General features: G+C 31.0%; 3 protein-coding genes across 5 annotated transcripts; all 3 read right to left on the reverse strand.

Annotated features, from left to right (window-relative positions):
• Positions 1-258: 258 nt before the first annotated feature.
• Positions 259-5624, reverse strand: LOC131665476 (CCR4-NOT transcription complex subunit 9-like). 2 transcript variants are annotated; one of them, XM_058937369.1, is made up of 3 exons: positions 5402-5624; positions 4456-5313; positions 259-4123 (listed from the first exon to the last, which is right to left on the reverse strand). In XM_058937369.1, the coding sequence occupies exons 2-3, from the start codon at positions 4780-4782 to the stop codon at positions 3503-3505; spliced, it is 948 nt and encodes a 315-aa protein (XP_058793352.1). In that variant the 5' UTR covers positions 4783-5313; positions 5402-5624; the 3' UTR covers positions 259-3502. The 2 variants fall into 2 exon arrangements, with proteins under 2 accessions (XP_058793352.1, XP_058793353.1); XM_058937370.1 differs by having other exon boundaries at positions 259-3638; positions 3729-4123; positions 4456-5624.
• A 569-nt stretch (positions 5625-6193) lies between these two features.
• LOC131665517 (neprilysin-2-like) lies at positions 6194-10465 on the reverse strand. The gene is made up of 12 exons (XM_058937435.1): positions 10288-10465; positions 10118-10212; positions 9444-9589; positions 9302-9340; positions 9145-9237; positions 8786-9031; positions 8482-8693; positions 8237-8413; positions 7683-8180; positions 7314-7605; positions 6994-7244; positions 6194-6923 (listed from the first exon to the last, which is right to left on the reverse strand). Exons 2-12 carry the CDS (start codon positions 10156-10158, stop codon positions 6582-6584), a joined length of 2337 nt encoding a protein of 778 aa, XP_058793418.1. The 5' UTR covers positions 10159-10212; positions 10288-10465; the 3' UTR covers positions 6194-6581.
• Positions 10466-10964: 499 nt separating this feature from the next.
• LOC131665494 (neprilysin-2-like) lies at positions 10965-21377 on the reverse strand. Of its 2 annotated transcripts, XM_058937391.1 has the most exons (11): positions 21242-21377; positions 19352-19503; positions 16269-16355; positions 15955-16200; positions 15637-15845; positions 15391-15567; positions 14576-14919; positions 14016-14166; positions 13588-13879; positions 12802-13052; positions 10965-12359 (listed from the first exon to the last, which is right to left on the reverse strand). In XM_058937391.1, exons 1-11 carry the CDS (start codon positions 21271-21273, stop codon positions 12021-12023), a joined length of 2280 nt encoding a protein of 759 aa, XP_058793374.1. In that variant the 5' UTR covers positions 21274-21377; the 3' UTR covers positions 10965-12020. The 2 variants fall into 2 exon arrangements, with proteins under 2 accessions (XP_058793374.1, XP_058793376.1); XM_058937393.1 differs by lacking the exons at positions 16269-16355; positions 19352-19503; positions 21242-21377 and having other exon boundaries at positions 15637-15855; positions 15955-16129.
• Positions 21378-22333: the final 956 nt, after the last annotated feature.

Below are 22333 nucleotides of genomic sequence, written 5' to 3' on the forward strand. Positions count from 1 at the left end.
AGAACATGTTGCCTATTGTAATGGGAGTATTACGAAGGTATTTGCCAATGGTTTCAGTACCTTTTGCTGCTGTAATTGGATTCATTGGTTACAATATTGAGGGATGGATATCTGATAGATATACACCAGCATCTGCTCCAATTGTACAGCAGCGACAAGACAGGCTGTTAGAAAATTTGGATTTGAATACTTCAAAAAGAAAACATAATCCCTTAGAAGTAAATTTATCTCCATCACTGTCTTCATAGGCTATAATAATTCTGCTTGTATATGTATATTTTTAAATTTATAATTATCTTGATCATAAGTTGATACTTATAGATTGTTTAATAGAACTTGAATGTCAGAATTTCCTTATTATTTTATAAAAAAATACATATTCCGTAACATGTAGTAATGTATACATAAGATTTAGCTTGTATATAAAGAGTATTTTGCCGATTCAAAAATAGTTATTATTTCTTAAAGTTCTTGAGTGAAATAGATCAGTGTTTTGCATTAAAATAAAAGTTATTTGACACATACACATTATTAGTACTGTAATTAAAATAAAAACAATTTATTATTGGATAAGCAAAAATAAGTAGATATATTATTATTTCTAAAAATTATTCTACTTGCTACATTTCAAGTACATTTGTAATATAAAAAGGTTCATTGTGAAAAATATCATTTTCAAAGATATAAAAGTCGTACCAAAATAGAAAATTGTTAAGATTCTAGTTATTCTAAAAAAAAATTTTTTCTACACATCAATAAGGGAAAATATCTGTGAAATGGTTGTTATGATATACAGGAATATCTCGTTAGTTGCCAAAACAGATGTTCCCTATAAACATATTGCTCATCGCAAGGTAACGCGTTGTTTTTATAAGAGAATGGGACCGTTGAATTTCTTTGCATTCGTGTATTGTCACGACACTCATTTCTAACATAAAAACATAACTATTGACACAGTTACATAATTGTGTCAATAGTTATAATATATTGGGTATAGCGATATTAGGATTTCCGGCCGAAATGTATGTATACGAATGAAACCCGAACCCAGTTTTGGTGCATCAATCGCCGACTGCTTCGTCTCATTGATCATAGTCGTTGTTATTATCTTCGGTCTTTTATGGCCTACAAATTACATCCTCTCCTACGAGATATGCACTCGTATATTGTCTATATACATTTATATCTGTTCAATTACATCGCCAATTTCTTTTTCTATTTGGCTCGCTTCTTTTTAATATTTCGAAGTAAGGTTCAACCACGTCGTAAGCATAATAGGATCAATCATCTTTCTCATTAAAATGGTGAGTAATTTTAGACAATAGAACAAAAAAATCTGAAAATAGTCTGTTGCTAATTGAAACGGTCCAATAAGATTATCGCGCGTTTAGAATCAAACAACGCCGCGGGACAGGTTATTAAGAGCGATTTTCCACTTGTTGCAGTTACTTTACATAGAGTACCCCTGGTTATCTACGTCCCGGCGTTAGCATTTAATCGAGTGTACGGAGTTGACTTATATATGATAGCTTTACTGATATGCGCATTTTATCAGTACAGAAGCTAAATTTCTTAATTCATGAGCATCCTTTTGCAATCTTAAAAATTTGATTCTATTATTCAATATGCTTTTTTATTTCTTTATTATATCGATTGTAATATACCACATTATAGCCTATGAAATATGAATGACTTTGGAAGTCTTTCTTTTTCATGGTAAAATTAATACATGTTAGTCCAGTCAAAAGCAATTGTGTCTTTTATAAAATAAGAAATAATTTTTATGTGGATTTTGAGAATAATATTGATAGAAACAATAATATTTCTATTAATCAAGAATTTTTGTGTTATAATTTAGTATTTAATAGATATGACAACAATACTGAAGATGATAATTATCAAATGCATCTAAATAAAAATTTTAATAAAAATAAAACTCCTAATGAAACAGAAAATCAGAAGAAAAAGAGCCAAAATTACTAAAAAGAATATCAACCATATAAGACCATTCAGCTGGGATATCAGCCAAATTTGCCTAACATGAGCTACAGGATTACCCAATTGCTTTAAAAATCTTTGCTATGGTTATTGAAATGTATTAAAGTATGCTTTAATACGCTGTTATATTATGCCTGGCCTTATAAATGTGACCTGCCTTAAAGAATTTGTGATATCAGGTAGTGCAAGGTGTTACTAAAAAAACTAGCTTTTTTATTAATTTTTATTCTATACTTGTGTAACTTCTTTTAAAAATAATGTGATACTTAAAAATCAAAAAGTCTAATTGTTGTTCATATACTTCCAAAATATTATTTTTTAAGCAATAATTTTTATTGCATTTATGTTGAAAAAAATGATTTGTAAGAAAAATATGTTTTTATTGAAAAAACAAATAAATTACATAATTATGTTACATATTAGTAAGTCTCAACTTATCTCTTAATAAAATACATAAATTTACTATTATATTACCTATTTTTCATTTATAGATGTACAACAACCATTCACACTTCTTTAAGCTAAGCAAACAACCATAGAATTAAGATTATTTACAAATAAAAACTGGCATGTGTAAATTACACGACCTTTTTTTCATCCCCATAATCGTGTTTTGCACACATGAAAGTCACTATTTCTTAGCATTTTTATTTTATACAATTGGATTTATGACAAGAATTTAAATATTTTCACATTAAAAGTAAGATTAATTTCAGACCTTATTACAAATCTTATGTAATTTCTACTTTTATTATATTAACAAATTTATAGAGAACACAATCGACTAGTTTTAATAAAAGTGGTTGATACTAGATAATCTACATTACATTGTAAAAATCTCAAATCAACGTTTTCCATAACTTAAGACATGTACAATTTACTTCAATTTTACTGAAAGGTTTTTTTGGGTTGCCACAATTTACGTTCACGAAAATGTTTGATATTTTAGATTTTTTCTTAACTAATAATTATAAGTGTCTGTGTATGAAAAATATTGATACTTTTGTTCTGATTAATAAAATATATTCTGCTAATTTTATAAATAAAAAGAAAAAAACAACGTTCCAGATCCATTTAACAATAATAATACACTGAAAAGTAATTTAATATTTTTTATATTCAAATTTTCACCACAGTCCCTAATATTATGAAATATAATATTAGGGATCTGATAAATTTACTTGAATGTATACTTCATTGAAAATTAAACGTTTTTTGATTTTCATTATTCAAAATTTAAGGAAACTATTTGCTTGATTATAAATTTAACTTCATAAATTGAGCATTAAAGATTTCGCAATAATTCTATTTGTATCTCACACATTATAAAAATATTACCTTTGTGCATTTTTGTACATTTTTAAAAATTGTCTTGATTTTTACAAACATAAGAGGCTTTCAAGCATGTAACAACCCTATATCCTAAAGTTAACAATATTGAGCTGCCTAAGTTTCACTTATTAAGAAGTCAAAGGAAACTTGTTGATGGCCCTTGTATCTTGACTCAACTGAAACCAGGTCCCAATTTTTTTAACAACTGATGCAACCAGTGTCTAGCTAAAATATCACCTTGTAAACAATGTGTAAAGGTGTTATCTTTTAACTGATCTGGTAAACATTCTCTTAATGCTAATAGAGCTCTGAAAAATAAATTATATTTTATAAATTGTACTTTTGTTAATAGTAGAAACATGATTATTAAATCTAGCAATTTAAAAATATTAAAATACCTTTGATCGTCAGACAACCGCAGATAACATTTTATAACATACTTCAAAAGACGTACAGAAGGGTCCTTGGCCAGACATAACAGCATCTTTTCAAAAAACCTTGTGACATGACTAAATCTGTCATAGGTCTCACATATGTAGGACAAACCATTGCTGTTCACTAAAATTTTGTACATTATAATGGTAGCCACAGTTTTACTGAGTTCAGAACCATTTTCCATGGTTTTCAAGCACAGAGGAATCATTCCTGTTATTAATAAGAATGGAATAATTTCTTGTTCATTTCTTCTCACTAATGTTCCAATTACTCCCAAACTGTTCATTCGCAGATACTCGAATGGTCTAGTTTTATTATCTGTATCTAGGAAAGGATACAAGAATAATGGAATCCGTGCCTGAAAATGGATTATTCTTAATTATTAATGGTTCTTAATTCAATATATAAATTTGAAAAAATGTTTCCAACTTAAAATTATGCAGAATAATTTTAATGTCTAATGAAAACTTGATATATTTTGAAACTATGAAATTCAAGTACTAAAATTACCCAACTCACATTTAAACAATATACTGTGTAAATTTCCAATGAGTCAATAAAATAATAAAAAGTAAAAATATAACTTTTCAAGTCTTCTTAAATAATTTATAAATTTGTAAATATTGATAAGAAACCTAAAAATTAGAAATCAGCATAACTAATAAATTAACAAAAACAAATCATACGTACTCGAATAAAAAAAGGCTGGGTTTCGGGGTTGTTAGCAAAACACTGGAGCAAAGCAAGAGCATTGCAGACGCGGTTACTCTCATGTGTAGTGAGGGTGGCAGATTTGATAGCCGGATAAATGTAGATAATTTCTTGAAGAAGGGATGTAACGGTATCAAATGAATTCCGTAACATCGGTGTTATATCTGGCAGAGCGTCGCGCATCCTGCTCAGCTCAACAAGGGCATTCTGCCGTGTCTCTGGGTTCAACAACTCGATTATCGAGTTGTAGAATTTCTCGCGGTCAATTAATGCTTGCATCGCTGCTACATTCTGCTGCGAATTCATTGTTTTTATTTTTTTGCACTCTGTTATTTAATACTAATACTAATCTTTTCGTTGTTTTTCTATCACTTGAATTAGAACACTTGTTAATGACTTTTTTGGACAACGATAAAAAGTATCTTATTGTAGTGACATCACACTGCGATCATAATTTTAAACCGAATGTGAGTTAAACATTTTACTGACTTATTAGGGAGGATCACGGTGGAAAACGAGGATAGAAAAATAAACCGACTGGCTTTGCGTTCGGCTCTGCTCTGAGCTTTGAAAGCGCGTGCACTGTGCAGACTGCAGCATGCTACGGTGTATGTATATAGATATATACACTATTTATATTGTGTAGCACGGATCGGTGACTACCAGGCGGCGCCACTTTAGAGGTTCACTCCTAATTCCTGGTCCTCACTAATGAGAAGGCGAATTAGGAATCTATTTCTATTCGAAAAATTAACATAATTGGGTTGTGGCTACTGCGTCTTCTCTTTAAAATCTCCATTATCCTCCGGTGAAGGATAGAAAGTTGGATTGTCTCCCCTAATGTAGTGGTATTTAATTGAAAGATAGGAATTATCAAAGTAACTATCAAAGTAATTTGCAAAAAAGAAATGGACTTTTACTTAACTTAGGTATATACTCAAGAAAAATTACAATGACCGCTTCCCGACAAATCATAAATTTTAATATTTCCTATTATATCCTTTTATAGCACTATGAATTTTAAAGTAACAGTTAAACAAACAGCGTCCTGGTCATGTTCCGTGATAATAGGTTGGTAGTTAGGTAGTTTATAAGAGAAACGAAATTTATAACGGCATCGTCTATTCTCGAAGGCGTTCTGACCTTAACCTCACGACGTCTTTACTCAACTACTATTTGTAAGTAATGGAAAGACGAGCCATAAATGTGTATTTAATGGTAGTGCTATAAAGTGACAAATGATACACGTAAGAAATTTACATTACTAGTATCTTTATATACCATGGTCTAATTCTCTCCTAATTTTCAAATCTATAGCTTTTTGAACGGTCGAAGATTAGACTGTTTATATCATAAACAAGATTTATGTTAATTACACATATATTATCAGTTTGCAGTAAAATAATATATAAAAATAATTATTCACTCAACGAGATCGATATAATATTGACACGTAAGTTACTTTAATCTCAGGAATATTAGTCTACTTGAAAGTCGGAATTCAAATGATGCTATTTTTAATTAGTGATTTGGATACCATAAATAATAGTTTCAGAATTTCTTTATTCTTTTATAAAAAAATACATATGTCGTAACATGTAGTAATATATACGTAAAATTTAGCAAGTATATAAAGAGTACATTATTGCCGATTGGAAAATAGTTAATATTTTTTAAAGTTCTTGAGTGAAATAAATCAGTGTTTTGCATTAAAATAAAAGTTATTTGACTCATAACACGTGCACATTATTAGTACTGTAGTTAAAATAATAAATTATCATTGTATAAGCAGAAATAAGTAGGTATATTATTATTTCTAAAAATTATTCTGCTTGTTACAATTCAGGTACAACATTCGTAATGTAAAAAGATTTTATGTGAAAAATATTATTTTCAAAGATATAAAAGAAATACCAAAATATAAAATTGCTAAGATTCTAGTTATCTTAAAAAAATATCTTTTCTACACATTATTAAGGAAAAATATCTATGAAATGACTGTCAAGATTTAAGATAACACATAAAAACTAATAAAATACATTTTCATTATTTAAAAAAAAAACAATTTAGTCTCTTAGTGAGAGTAATATTATCTCAACTACATCTTACCACACAACGCATTTTTTTACTGGATTCATTCCTGAGCCTAAGGGACATTTAAAATCGTCAGCGAATTCCTTAATATTAGAAAAAGAAAGAGTGACTCGAGCCATAGCTGGACTGTGTATATCTTGAGAGACATTATCTCTAAGCGATTCAAGTTTTTCTTTCCTGCACCAATTACTCGCAGCGCTGATCCAAAACATCTGCTGAGGTGTGTAGTTAAAGCCTTTAAGACAAGGTTCTGTTGTATTCGTCTGACGAATCCATTTATTATATGCGTAATAAGCTGCTTTGAATCCGCCGTTGTCAGCTATATTTTCGCCTATTGTTCGGTTACCGTTTAACTAAAAATGAAAAGCGAAAATTTAGTTAAAGTTTGATCTATTATTATCAGTATGAGAATTTAGTATGTACCTTTAAGTTGACTTGTTTAACGGTATAGTTGCTGTACTGGTCGATCATGCAACGAGCTTTCTCTAAGTATTTCTCTGCAGTGTCTGCTTGCCACCAGTCAATTTGATTTCCGTTTTTATCAATTTTCCTACCTTCACTATCAAAACCGTGTGTGATTTCGTGTCCTATGACAGAGCCGATTGATCCATAATTCAAATATTTTGGCCTTTCGTAGTTGAAAAATGGTTCTCGTAAAAATCCAGCCGGTATCTCTATAAAAATAGTTGTCAAAAACTATAAAATGATGATTCCAGAATCAAAGTATATGAATGCAACCTCACCGAAAAGGTTTTGCGTTGAGTAATAATAAGCATTTACAACAGCAGTGTTTTTCTTCAATGTCCAATCGTTTTTATCCACAGGTTTTCTTAAGCTACTATAATACTGTTTTAAATAGAACAAGGAAACATTGAAAGCTGCACTAAGATAATTTCCATCGTTGACTTCGAGTTCTTTGTAGTGATCGTTGATTTTTTGGTCGTCAAACAATTCCTCGGAATATGCTACGTAGACATCCATTGCATCAATTTTTTCTAAAGCTGCTTTTATTGTTTCAAAATCCATCCAATCAACCTTTATAAAAGGGACATTTTTAAATATTCTAACACAAATTTTACTTTATTATCATTTATGAAAACGATTTGACAAACCTCTTGTAACATTTCCCTAAACTGTCCTTTAACACCTGCCACTATTTCCAAAACGCTGCTACGCAATTTGAGATTGAAATATTTGCGCACATATAGTGCACTAAGACTAATAGTAAATCCATCCATAATATCTTTCACACAAAGGTACGATCTTTCTTTACGTTTATTAACACCTTTAACAACCTTTGAAAACTCAAGTTTACGAGCGAGGAAATTGTCTGGAAGATAATCTATCGAATCGAAAACTGCTTGCCAAATCAAATGATTAGCAAGGATCCTCTTAGGTGTTTTTGCAATTAAATCCTCGAGCTTTTGTATAAATCTGACATCGTTGAGAACAACTATTTCACTTTCGTTGACGGTGATATTACTGCTTTCAAAAATTTCATTGATCAATTGCAACCACGGTATGACAGGATACTTTTCCGATAATTCTTTGATAGTGAACGGATTTTGTACTTGCGATATATCCAATAGCTGCTCTATAGGTGTTTTAATCTAAAACATACAATAAAATATCAGTAAATAGCGTCAGATAATAACATACAACTTACATTGTAAAGCTCAATTTCAAAATTAAGAACGTCTCGAAGTTCCGTCGTCGCCGCAATTTTATTAGCACCCAGTAACATGGCAATATCAACCATATAATCATAATAAGCCATTACCATTTTACTTTCTCGACCATCTAACAGGTAAGTTCTACTTATTCTTGTAACTGCATTTAGCACCTAGAGAAATGTTATTTTTGAAATAACAAGAAATGTATTTGGAATAAATCAAACCTATTTCTACCGACATTTATAAGACTATTTGTACTATTATCTGGATCGTTTCCAACGTAAACGTAGGCCGGAAACGTAATCGGAAATCCATGATCTTTTATTTTATAAACAGTCTCGATCCAAGAGTAGTTAGCCTCTTTCCATTTATCGCCGAGTAGCACTGGCCAACCCCCAAATCCAGTTAACATTTCCAAAAAATCTTTTACGCCTTCTTCTTGAATGCGACCTGTATTTTTTAAATCAATTTCAAGTTGTTCAATAAGTGTTCTATATAAACATTTTCGACTTTTCAAAGTTTAATAGTATTTAATTGCTTACTTATATTCATACAATTCTTATAGTAGATCTTTAATTTAGCGAAAGCGTTTGGTTCATCTGGTTTTATTTCTTCTTTCATTTGATCTATCAACTCATTCATCACATTTTTCTGAGTAAAGCTAAATGTGTCTATTTTGTTCATATCAGCAGGAATTTCCGTGGTTTTTATAAAATTGCCACATGCAAATTGATAGAAGTCATCACAAGGATTCACTTTTTCATCTATATATCGTTTGAAAAAGGAAGCTGTAAAAATAATATGTCAATTTTTATTTAAAAATACTTAATTTAAATTCATTGAGGTCGATGCAAACGCCTCGTTAAAAATACAAATACGACATTTTCATTAATAAATTGACCTTCGTTTAAGCACCTTGACGATGAACAAAATTCATGGCACATTTCTGCTTTGAAAGTAGTGCTATTTCCTGCTATATTATTGTTATGTAATTCTGAAAACAATAAAATTATTATGCTGAAAAATAGTCAAAATTTCTTTATAAAAAATTAGCTTACCAGGTTGGACTGACGAAACATCTCTTTTTTGTAATCTATCTAGAAGGATTAATTTATAATTATTAAGTATTAAAAAATATCAAAGTGATTCCAAGTAATGTCAGTCAAATTATTGTATAAAAAATAGTCAATAAAAATTTACCAGTTGCTGTTTTATTGCAGCTTGTACGATGATTAATTATAACTCCGAGGCCAATAAGGAGTGTAGCACATGCACAAAAACCGCATATTGCAATTACAAATAAGATTCTCTCTGTGAGCGTAAATGTTCTTAACCCTGGATTTTGTCTGAAAAAAATTTTTTTTACTACGCTATGTATGATACGTAAAACTATTTCTATCCTAAATTTTACTATAAAAATATAGGTTTTAGGATCTCTTCGGATAATGTATAGGAGAAATAATTTTTTAAAACATTATTTTGTTTAATAGCATTGGAAACTCTACTAATTTATATGTGATAACTCTCAAAAATTAAAAATTATATTTTAAAAGAATTCTTTCTCATATTCTCTCTCTAGAAAAATTCATGAAACCAATTAGTTATACTGATGATCGAACGTTAATGTACATTAACCTGTTAACCGGGGAAATCCCTTTCTAATTACGCAACATATAACGGGCGCGTCCTTTTCCACTAAGACGTGTATGAATGACGTATTACCATAGTAGTAGTAAAATATACGTCCCGCCCGTTCCAGGGCGCAATATAAATATCGAGGACGTATTCATATGTCCTACCCGTACCCGATATTGTTTACTTTTGACGTATTTGTACGTCCCGCTCGGTTAACAGGTTAATAATTTATAACTTACTTGATTGGTTGATTTTCAGTGTCAAATGTTCCATTGACCATAGTTGAAGTGTTTTAGAAACTCTAAAGTAATTTCTGTTAAAATATGTTATATATCTACAGAACATAAAGAAGACTTTCAAATATTTTCGACTAAATGTGCAGCTTATGATCACCGGTATATATTATCACCTAACGTTTTACAAGATTTAACGAAGCACCACAATACTCGCTAAACTTTTTTCCACACGTCTCTCGACGTCAAACGATCACTCATCGTTGTCCCTTGGTAATTATTACATGTGTCTTAATTACTCATTCAGGCTTTGCGGTGTGAAAGTAAAGAAGCGCGCAACTGGCGCCGGTGCGATTGTATCAGTAGTGGACTCTTCTCTCTCTCGCCGAGGCTTTTAAGATAGATTTTTGCGCGTTCATGTAACGGTTGATTTTCTAAGACTATTTTTAACAACTCCGTGATGTAGTGGGGGACAACTATTTCGTCGGAATTTCTCACATTTGGGAGTTCATAGTTTTATGCGCTTCTTCTTCTCGTTTTTTTCGATGTTATTTATGAAGACGGTTTCCTTGAACTTAATGATTTATTTAATTTCTACTGAGCAGGACGCTGTCGCTTTGAAATATCGCTGTTTGTGAAATTTTATTATACATGTGTGTATATATATTTGGCTGATGTTTCGAATTATTTTGACTAGGAAACAATATATTAATAATACAATAATACAGTGGAATAATAAATTAAGTGTTATTTGACTGTTTTATTCGTTGTACAACTTTATATTAATTCTTTTTTTATTAACAATAATAATGTTTACAGACTCCAATGTAAACTTTTTACGTTTTTTGACGATTATAAAAAAAACTTACTACAAACTTAAACATACATCAGACGTGGGTTATCACTAATACATATATTAGTACACTTTTAAAGAGAAAATTAAACGTTTTTACTGTAATATACATTCTATTTTCGAACAATCAATATGCACTATAATAATAGAAATGAATATTAAATAATGTAATACTTTTAAGTAAATTCTCAAAATTGTTACAATACAATTAAAACTAATAAATATAATTAAATGTTTATTATGTGTATGTATGTACAAAAAATACTATCAGACGCATTCTTTTCAACATATACATTACTAGTTACTAGATTTACATATTTCTTTACAAATAGATCATTTACGCATAATTTACTTTACAGTAAGTTCTTAAGATTTACGAATGTATTTCTTAAACACTTAAAAAATGAATATTTCTACCATTTATCATAAAAAATGTTTGCAGTCATTTTTCACAAAATTTTTATTATTTTTATATGATTCTTCGTGTATTATCTATTTTGATTTATTTTTCAATTCATTTTGTTCTGATACATTGTATATGTGTATAAAAAGACAAACAAAATTCATAGTGGTGTTTGGATATATAAAAACTGTTTATATTGTCAAACAACTTTAAAAACAATCTTTCAGTATCAAAAAATTATCGTTGATTATGTAAAAAGCACTTCCAAAATACAAATAAAATAAAATATTGTACAAGAATAATCAGTGTAAATACTGTAGACAAGGAACGTAAAAAAATTGTAATTACCTTGGAAACATACATATACCTATACAAATATAGCTTTACGTACTTCACCGCAAAACCTCAAGTTCGTCGCGTTTTCTCATTCGCAGAAAAGTACGTACATGGAGTTAATTTTATGCTTTTGTAAGCCACAAAAGGAAAGTAATCCAAATTTATTTTGTCGATCACATTAAACCAGTTTCCGCCGCGCCGATGCAGTCATTGACAAGAGAAATTCGCATTTCGATAACATTATTTTTTTCTAAAGAGACAACATTTCTTTACAAAGTACACACTCGTAATATCTCAAAATTCTATCCGAAAATTATTCACCACACAGCACACTTTTTCAAAGGATTCATTCTCGATCCAACAGGACAATTGAAATCTCGAGCAAACTCTGGCATATTTGACAGTGGCCCTATCACTCGAAACTCGCCAGGACTATGTTCGTCCGTGAGTATGTCAAGTTTAAGCATTTCAGATCGTTGTTTGGTACACCATACATTTGCTGCGCTGATCCAAAACATTTGTTGAGGTGTGTAGTCGAGACCTGGTAACAGAGGTTCTTTGCTGTTGCGACGTTCCCAATCGTTGTACGCATAGTAGGCTTCTTTGATGCCACCGTTGTCGGCTATGTTCTCACCTTGGGTATTAACACCATTCAACTATAAAATAGAAAATAATTTTAAATAACAATGAATTTTCGTTTCAGTTACGTCTGAGAGTTTTGAAGAATGGATAATATTTGAATTGATTATGAAAAAGTGGTTGTTATATCGGATACTTTTAAATTTAAATGTTTGAAAATATCACCGTAAAAAAGTCACATAACTCTAATTATTATGTCTCAATATATGCATTCGTTACTACTTATAAAGAATGAATAGCCAAACTCATTTGCAAAATCTATACGTTTAATCGACTTCTTCGACCGTATAAAGTAATGTTATGAGCATAATTAAACATTTAAAAATACGTAATTATTAAGCATTATTTTTACTAAAAGAAAATAAGAATTGATATTAATAAAAAAACATTTAAGTTATAAAGAATCATCTGTATTGCGGCATTTGTACATCAATTCTGAAGAAAAGAATGAAAGCTTACGCTCAGGCCAACATCTTCATCGGTATAATTTCCATATTGATGTATGATACACTGTGCCTTTTGCAAGAACTTCTTCTTTGTTTCCTCTCGCCACCACTCGGCCAAGTTGCCATCCTTGTCATACTGACTACCTTGATCATCGAAACCATGAGTTATCTCGTGACCCATGACAAAACCGATAGCACCGTAGTTCATGTACTGAGGTCTGTCTTTGTCAAAGAATTCACCTTGTAGGATTCCGGCTGGAAATTCTGTAAGACGAACAGTATTTTGCTATTTGATTGTTTAAAAGCCACTTAGTTGATGAAATATTTTGCTACACGCTTGAGTATCTAAAATGACTAAATGACTATCGGTATTTTTATCGAAATTTACACTTAAAATTCACGTTCTTTATGAGAGTAAAAATAAAATACAATTAAAAAAAAATTTTTGTTCGCGAAAGCTTTATACTACCCAAAATAAATCCCAGAAAAAATATTCGAATGGAAGGAGGGAACGTCCAAGAAAATTCCATTCACCCGCGTGCGCGAGAAATAAACGCACTCGATAATAACTGGTTTTCATCCTTTGACCTCTTTTTTTCTCTACACTTGCAATTATTTCACGTTCATTCGTAACTCATTTCTACTGTCACTTGGAAACTCGTTTGAGAGAAAACAGCCTCTTAAAAAACAGGATACGAAAAGTTCAATTTTACTGATTACAAACGAGATAAACATACACTCAAAATAACAACCCAAACTCTCCCCAATGAAATGAACATTAAGCATAATAATAACTCACGCATGCTATTGTCATTGGGAGAGTAATAAGCATTGACGACAGCTGCGTCACCGTAGGTTATCCAGTCGCTCTTGTTCACAGGTTTTCTCAACTGACTGAGTGTGTATTCGGTGGCAAATAACGTTAAGTTTAATATGCTCTCGAGGTAATTTCCTCGCTCGATCGTCAATGATTCATAATATTTGTCCAACTTATTATCATCCAGTAATTCATTCGGATAAGCGATGAAGCTGCTCATGGCGTCAGCCTTCTCTAAGGCAGCTAAGCGAGTTTCCTCGTCCATCCAGTCGACCTGCGTCATTTAAAATACCGGTTCAAATGTTATAATTACGTATTCATTATTGATTGAATCATCTCCTATTTGTGCGAAACTGGTGCTTTTATTCATATTAGATTTGCGTATAACAAGATATTAAAAAAATTCAGACCTTTTCGATAATCTTTCGGAATTCTTTGCGTATTCCTGTAACCATTTCGACGACATTTTTCTTGGCTTCCTCGTCGAAGTATTTTCTCACATATAATGCGCCAATGCTCAACGATAACCCGCCAGAGACAACGTCTACGCATTCTTGCCATCTGCAAATATAATTTCGTAAAGTATTTATTTTACCTATTTTCATGGATATGAAAATATCCTTTTGGGCAGTGGTGATTCATGGAACATTTTGAGATACTGAGAAAGAAATGGTGATACACTTCAGAAACGATATAAAAACTGGGCTTTCTTGACAGGTATGAATGCGATTCGATAGAATTTAATAATATCCAATACTTTTTCTAATAAATGTACCGTATAACAAAATAAACGACTTTATTTTCCAGATTCGCCATCTTCACTGATCTATATCATAGTTCTGTGCGCGTAAAAACTAGAAAATTGTATAATATTCAAATTATATATCACGCGTTTGACGTAATTTGAGAATTTCAATGAACTCTAATTCTCACAAATACTTTTTATATCAATAACACAAAAATCGCTTACCTAGGTTCACGCTCTGTCTCGCCTGTAACTTCAGTCCAATAGATCAATTGTCTCCTCCTGATATCCTCATTGAGATATTCAACGGAATCGCGTACAAGTCGCCAAGCAGCATAGTTTGCTTGCACGCGTTTCGGAGTAATACGTAGCAATCTCTCCAATTCGATAATGAATTTAGGCTCTTTGACGTTGACGACTTCACTGGAATCTAATTCCACGAATGGTGTCATCATCTTGTTCATGTACTCCAACCAAGGAACACTGGGATAAAGACGCGACAGCTCTTCTACGGTCATTGGATTGTATAGTTCCGAGGCGTTGCGACGATTTTCATTCGGTAATGATATCTATTAGGATTAAATTTTTATAAAGAGATTTCTTACTATATTATAATTTTGCTGATCAGTATTTCTTTTACTAAATATTTCAATGCTTATGCGAGGAATTCTTTTATACTTTTTTAGAGTGTAGTTTGTACACGTAAACAATAGAAAATTTAGAGTATTTTTGTATTAAAAAAAATATATACGATGGCAGCTTAATGAAAAAACAAATCTTTGAAAAATAATAAAATTATGGATATGCAAAGAGCTCGTGAAATTCATGAAAAAAAATCATTAATCTTTATCATTAATCGCCAACAAAAAAAATGTATATTTTTAAAATTGCTGCTTTTGCAATCGTAATATATTTATGTTCTTAAAAAATTATGGATAATCGCAAAAAAGTAAACAAAGTACATTTCCTAACATGATTGTGCAAAGTCGAATTGTACGAGGAAAATGATAGCAGAATTAAAAATACATGACTATACTTACTTTGGCAAGTTTAATTTCAAAATTGAGGGAGTCTAAAAGTTCTTTGGTTACGCGATCTCTATTTCCGCCGAGAATTACAGCGATGTCAACCATGTAATTGTAGTAAGCCTTCACAACTTCATTTTCTAAGCCTTTCGACAGGTATTCTCGCGGCAGTGATAGCCAAGTTTGATCTAACTATAGCATTACAACTTATATTTAAAAAATTAAGTCGGGATCACACTGTTGTGATTATAGTCAACTTACAGTTATGATGCGCTTAGAACTATTTTTCGAGTCAACGTCAATATCGAAACTGATGAAATAGTCGACCGAGTAGCCAATTATTCTATTCCGGTAAACAGAATCTTTCCAGTCAAAGGTGTTCTCATTCCAATCGTCGAGCAATACTGGCCAGCCTCCCAGTTTTTCCAGCACGTCAATAATAGGCTCCAATCCTTGTTCTTCAATCAATGCTGAAATCCACTTAGTTAAAGATTAAAATCTTCAAAATCATTCAAAAAGATTCGTGTCATAAATGGATTCACAGAAGTATAGCTGAGACAAGCTGTCGATTATACTTACATTTATCCATGCAGCTTTGATAGAGCGTTTTCGCCAATTTAAATGGCCGCGTTTCATTATCTTTTATTTCCTCCTCTATACTCGCTCTCAACTGCATCTGCAAGTCATCGTCGATCATGCTGAATGTGTCGACACTCGCTTGATCGTCGGGTATAACCGTATTCTTCAGAAAGCTGCCGCACGCGAACTCGTAAAAGTTTTCGCAAGGATCGACTTCGGCATCCATATTGTCTAAAATTGTCGATGCTGTAAATATTTCATTTGTTTAATCTGTCATTTACAAGAAAAAAATGTGTATTCCTAATAAATTCTACCTGTATGAATGCACTCTGGTGTCATGCAAATGACATCGCGGCCAATAACTCTAGACCACTTTTCTATTCTTGATTTGCTTGAAGACACTGCGAAGGATGAAAAAACATGTATCGTTGCATGTAATTATAGACGTTAGTTATAGCTCAAGTGATTAAATGATAAGTGACTAATGATTGACTAATGGCTTTCGCGATTAGTTTTTTGCGCTAATTGACGTTAGAAAATTGGTTCTATTCAAGTCAAAAGATCAGTAACATTTAGATACATTGAATTTTTTAGATACGTTTTAGATAAAATCACAGTCGTGGAGATTTATAATGATATCGTTAATTAAGAAATGTTCTGTTAAATACTTTAAAATTACTTAACTAATACTAGAAAATAATAGAATAAATAAAACTGAATCTATTTAGCATTTTCTTAAAAATTTTCCACTGATTACGCAAATTAAACAGTTAGGTAGAAATCTGTAACTCTTGTAACTAACTTTTTTTTTATTTAAAGTTTCACTTGGCACTTCCAGTAATTGCAGTAATTTTCCAGAACTGTACTTTGATTATAACTTTGACAGCGTACTGCAAACAATTTTTTCACCGGAAACAGTTTTACTAATATTTTCCAACTTTTTTTTTCATTGCATGCAGATATCTCATGATTTAACTATACGTATAGAAATTAAAACACAAATCTCTGCAATTCTCCTCTCACCGCCAATTTCCTTATATCTTTCTTCGAAATGCTCCATCCCAACATCCTTAGCAACATACATACACAGAGGCGCGAGAAAACAAGAGAAAGCAAATAGCCTGGGCGCGGAGTGCAAATGCAGGTACATTCGGAGCAAACTGCTTAGACGCGCTAGGCAGGAAAGTGTAATTAATGTCTGCACTGCAGCGCGTCGGCTATACTCTTGCCGCGTGCGGGTCTTAGGTAAACGCCACATGTAATTTTCGGTGAAAGTCTCCATCGCGGGTAAAAGGTGAAATCTTATTCCGTGAGTACATTCAATCAAATATTAACTCATACGCGACTCTTTCGATTAACTGATTAACTGAGTTATGTGGAGTCTGCAAACGTTTAACGTTCTTTTTATAGAGCTGATGATTCAGTTTTTTCATTTATACTACTCGCCGTGTTACATTTTATACCAATTTCATGAAACAGTTCAGTCACTCTGTAGTTTCGTTAATAATACACCTTTAAAAAATTTAATTTTATATATAACTTATATTTCGAGCTATTTTAGGTTTTTGATAAAATATTAAATTTCGTAATAAAAAAATTGAAATATGACGTTCTTTGGAAATGGATGCATGAAGCAAAGCTTAAACAAATCTACTCCTTAAGTACTTGCATGTTGTCTATAAATAGTGTGCGTTGTGTATTATATAAAAAGAGCACGTGACAGCATTTCTGTTGACTAACGGATAATAAAACAGTTTCCTGAAATCACAATGCAAAAAGGAAGTGCCACGCTCATTTGAACCTTGTAATTGCGAATCTGTACAGTGAAAAGACTCTTACGAGCACTCTTCACGATATCGAGTTTTATAACGTAAATTCAACTTTGTTATATAGCTCTAAATTAATAGTTTTGTAAATAATGACAAAATCTTTTATATTTGAATAATATTTTCTTTTTATTTAGGTAATATTAATAATGCGTGAATGTTGCATCACAGTTACGGAGATGAAACATAAAATAAACTATAGTTATTACTTTTATTGACATGGTGTATCATGACAATTTTATAATCATAAATACTACTCTCTATGAATGAAATATTATTATTGCGGCTTGTCAAAACATATTAGGACATTATGAAATCATGCAAATTGAAGCTAAAATAACTTTCTAAAACTTTACTTTGCATGTCCTATCTTCACTGTATTTTCAACTGAACAAAATAATTTCCCATTATTAAAAAAATATTATTCTGTACCGATGCAATTCATGCTAACATTCAGATAAATAAACCTGCATCATTGAATATTTTTCATGTCACGGCTGAAGTCGAGTATGAAGGAAATGCAGTTGAATAACCGGTACGCTATGAAGGCATACATTGAAATTTATCTGACCTGCATTACAAGTAGTCTGACAAGTCGCGACTAATATCAGCAGTTAAATTTCTTGGAAAAAATATCCACAAGTTCTATTGTCAAACCAATTTTTCTTACGTAACAAAGTGTTGATGAACTCCATGTTTCAACGACACAACGTATCATTAGTATGATTAATTAAAGTAGCCTTAAATGATCTTTTAATTACTCATTTAGTAAGAAGTACAATTTTCGACGTATAATTTTAGACTTATTATTTGAAAGCACATCTAGCAAGCCTACTATATAGAATCAACTGTTTTAATTATATAAAACTAGCACAGTCATATTTTTGTATAATTTCATAAGGTATTTGATTATTGCTTGAGTCATCTATGTATCAGAGATGGGAAATCGTAAAAAGTGCAATGGTAGTACTTCAGGGGCGCATGATAATAGTACAAACTTTAATACAATGACTTGTTTGACTCTCATCTAGCTCTTGCATCTAGTCGTATTTTCAACTTAAATTTTCCAGAAGTTGTACTTCGAATCACAAGGGTACATCGGTCATTATGAATTCTTACAAAACTCGAGCTATCCGATTCAAGATGAAAAACTCATCCAAAACAATCTATTTTTATGTTTAGCTTATAAATAACAAAAGAATGTACTTATAATTATTATGACTACAACGATCAACATGAAATTCTACTCTTACATATATTCATACAAAAACGTGACTAAATAACAATAATTAAAATTCTTAATAATTGTAATCTTTGTCATAATTATTAAAAAAAATTTTTATATGCGAAATTTAAATAACAATTGTGACCTTTATTCAATTATCAAGTCAATATCCATACAGTATTTGATTCATTATTATATACATATAAACATAAAGACAAGACAATGAAACACTTTACCGAATGTCATGATTTCTGAGATAAATCTTTCATTGAATTTTAAAAGTTGTTCAAAACGTTAACAGTCATATAATTTGTTCGTAATATATATTTAAACAGTGATAACTTACATTCGTTGAGAGTCCTGTCGCAAGTCCTCATCCTCATGGCGACGACCTCGATACCAATGATAAGTCCAACGCAAATAAGCAGCACACACACAGACATGATCGCGAGACCCCTCTCTAAAGCCGAGCGTTTCTTCCACCAGGAGGTCGAGCTTCTGAAAGTCAAAAATAATCCGTTGTGAATTCAAAGTGAGCCTTTTCCTAAGTGCGGTTGATTTGGTAATTAACGTTTCGTGCGGTAGTCGTTACGTCTGTGCGCGCTTCGAAGCTTGATGTAACGCTGAAGAAAATGAGCTATTCTGACGATAAGCCTTTGTCAAGCTGCTACTGTACTTTTTGTTTCCGTGCTTTTTTTAGACAATTACGGAACTCGGTAATTTAGCGTTGTTTTTACGTTTCATCGCAAGTAAATGATTTTGTTGATTGTGTACGACGAATTTATCGGATTTGTAGAAAATTGAATCATGTGAAAATACGAATTTCATCGAAATATAATACTATAATACAAATCGATTGTTTGAACTTATAACACTAATGTCAAGTTCATTTAATTCAAGAGTTATAAAACATTTTTTTCATCGTAGGATTTTATTGTTCTTTTTAGTTTCGAAATAATATTCCGTAGGTTTAGTCATATTAATACAAGTTTTGTCTTTCAAATAAATATTAATTGAAAGCCTTTAAACGATCGTTTTATTATATCCAGGTATCTTATTCGCAACCTGAAAACATTCTATCTATAAAGAATAAAGTTATAAACTCGTCATATTTCTTCGTCATATAACAAAGAATAGGCCTGATGCGTTATCTGATAATCGTTAATGCGTTGAACATTTGAGTTTAATAAATTCATTTAATAAATAAAAATTATTTCCTGCCTTAACTTTGTTAATACATTTTTCAATAATTTTCATAATAGTACATGAAATTCAACTTTAAATGAAATTAATCATTAAAAATGTTATGGCATAAGTAAATTTCAAATCGAAAGCTGCTTTTATCATCTTAAATATTAGACATACTTCATAAATATACAGGTTATAATCAATTTCATTAATTTAATCTGATTATATTTTAAAACTAAGACAAGCATACAAATATAATTATTACAAGTAGAATATTAATATTTATAATCTACTTGTAATAAATGAACCAAACTTACAAACGTAGTTATACATACAAACATATTTTTAGCAAGTTGGGCTTGCATAAAAAAATTATAATTACTTTGACATTACCGGAAATAATTTGATTTTTTTATTAATAAGAATGTTATTTGCAAATATGAAGTTTTCAATGCATACTTTCTATTAAACATCAGCTCAAACAGCATTTCCGTATTATTTAAAGACTAAAGATATTCCAGGTAGTGATATTATTATACAGTCAAGTTCATAAATAAATTCGAAAATTGATGAAAATTGATCTGAGGCTTCTATACTTAGAAATAAACTGTCGTTTATACTTATGCATTGAATTTATGTGTGAATTTAAAAATGTTGGTAAATCGTGACAATGGCCTGTTTTGAGACAAAAAAATTCCTATTTTTCAAACACAATAAATATTTAAACGGATTATCAAAAAATTATCAAAATCACAAGATAGCGAGGAAATCTCATAAAAGTGCAGTTTATACTACATGTATCCTTTTCTCACGAGAATTATTCTTATCCTCATCCAACTTTCAATTCGTAAAGAATGAAAACATTTGCACAAATTTCAGAAATGGAAACTTATCGGTAGATGTAGTATCAATCGGCAATCATATTCAATTAAAGTTGATTAATCAATCACAGATCATTCATCGTCTCCAAGAGAAAAAAGTACAGCACTCTGAGTCGTTAAGCCACACCAACGCTTAGATCAACAACACTTGGGAAACACATACTAACTTGACGATAATTTGCTCGGTGCTGCTCGTCATATTTGTGCAGTTTTAACTCGCAAGAATCCAAAGAAGCGAGACTTTAGCCTCGCCGGGTATTATAACATGATGTTCCCGCAGGTCGTTCAGCTACAATGTCGCGGCGAGACTGAGCAGTCGTGCGTTCGCCACCTGACATATAAGTGCCTCGCGGAGTCTCTCTCACTCCTTCTACAATGTTATACGACAAAGCCAGCAGAGACAATTGCCTCGTGCGATGTCCTTTTTCTTTTTTTTTTTTCACGGGTGTTAGTTATTATAGAGATCATCCCGATCCTTATCTATCAATACATGCGATCGAAATAATTTTTTTCTTCTAGTTTCTAAGAACCTAAAATTTTTTTACTACAGAAGACATTATTTCGCTATACATAATAAATTCGATTAAAGAATCCTTCTCCATTTTATATACAAGATGTAAAAAATATATTTACGAAATTTTGCTTTATACTTTGTTTTTATTAATTTCTTAAAACTTTAACTAGACTATAAAAAGTTTCATCTTTCAGAGTCGGCTTATTGACATTTAATTTCATTGTTTTATATAAAAAATGTGATCTCTTTAATGGAAAACAAACCCATCAAATATTAAAAGAATTCATTTACAAAAGAAAATATTCAACAAACGTAATATTATTGAAAACGTTACATTTGTAAACTCTTGTTAAAGGCAGACCAAAAAAATAACTCTTCTCTTTATAATGCAAAATTAAACTTAATGATTTTCCTTTCAAACGAAAAGTTTCAATACGCAGATCCGAAATAGTGAACTATAGTAGCACGCTATTACTATTGTAGAGCAGTGTTGACAAGACAAGTTGATTGCTTTGTAACAATTCGCAATTGTCTTTTATACAAAAAGGTGTTCCGGCAACCCTAATTTTTTTTAATTTTTTTTATCCTTCGCATGGAGAAAACAAACGGAACATATGCATTTATAAAATCTGAATCGAGTTTTGAAAACATCCCGTTGAAATTTTCTGTACTAAATTTGAATTCATTCGCTTTATCTAACGGATATAAGATGGTTATTTATTTTTTACTGTTGCAATTAGACATT

This window comes from Phymastichus coffea, unplaced genomic scaffold (assembly GCF_024137745.1).
Source record: "Phymastichus coffea isolate CEN01 unplaced genomic scaffold, Cenicafe_Pcof_1.1 PCOF00052, whole genome shotgun sequence".
NCBI classification, from domain to species: Eukaryota; Metazoa; Arthropoda; class Insecta; order Hymenoptera; family Eulophidae; genus Phymastichus; species Phymastichus coffea.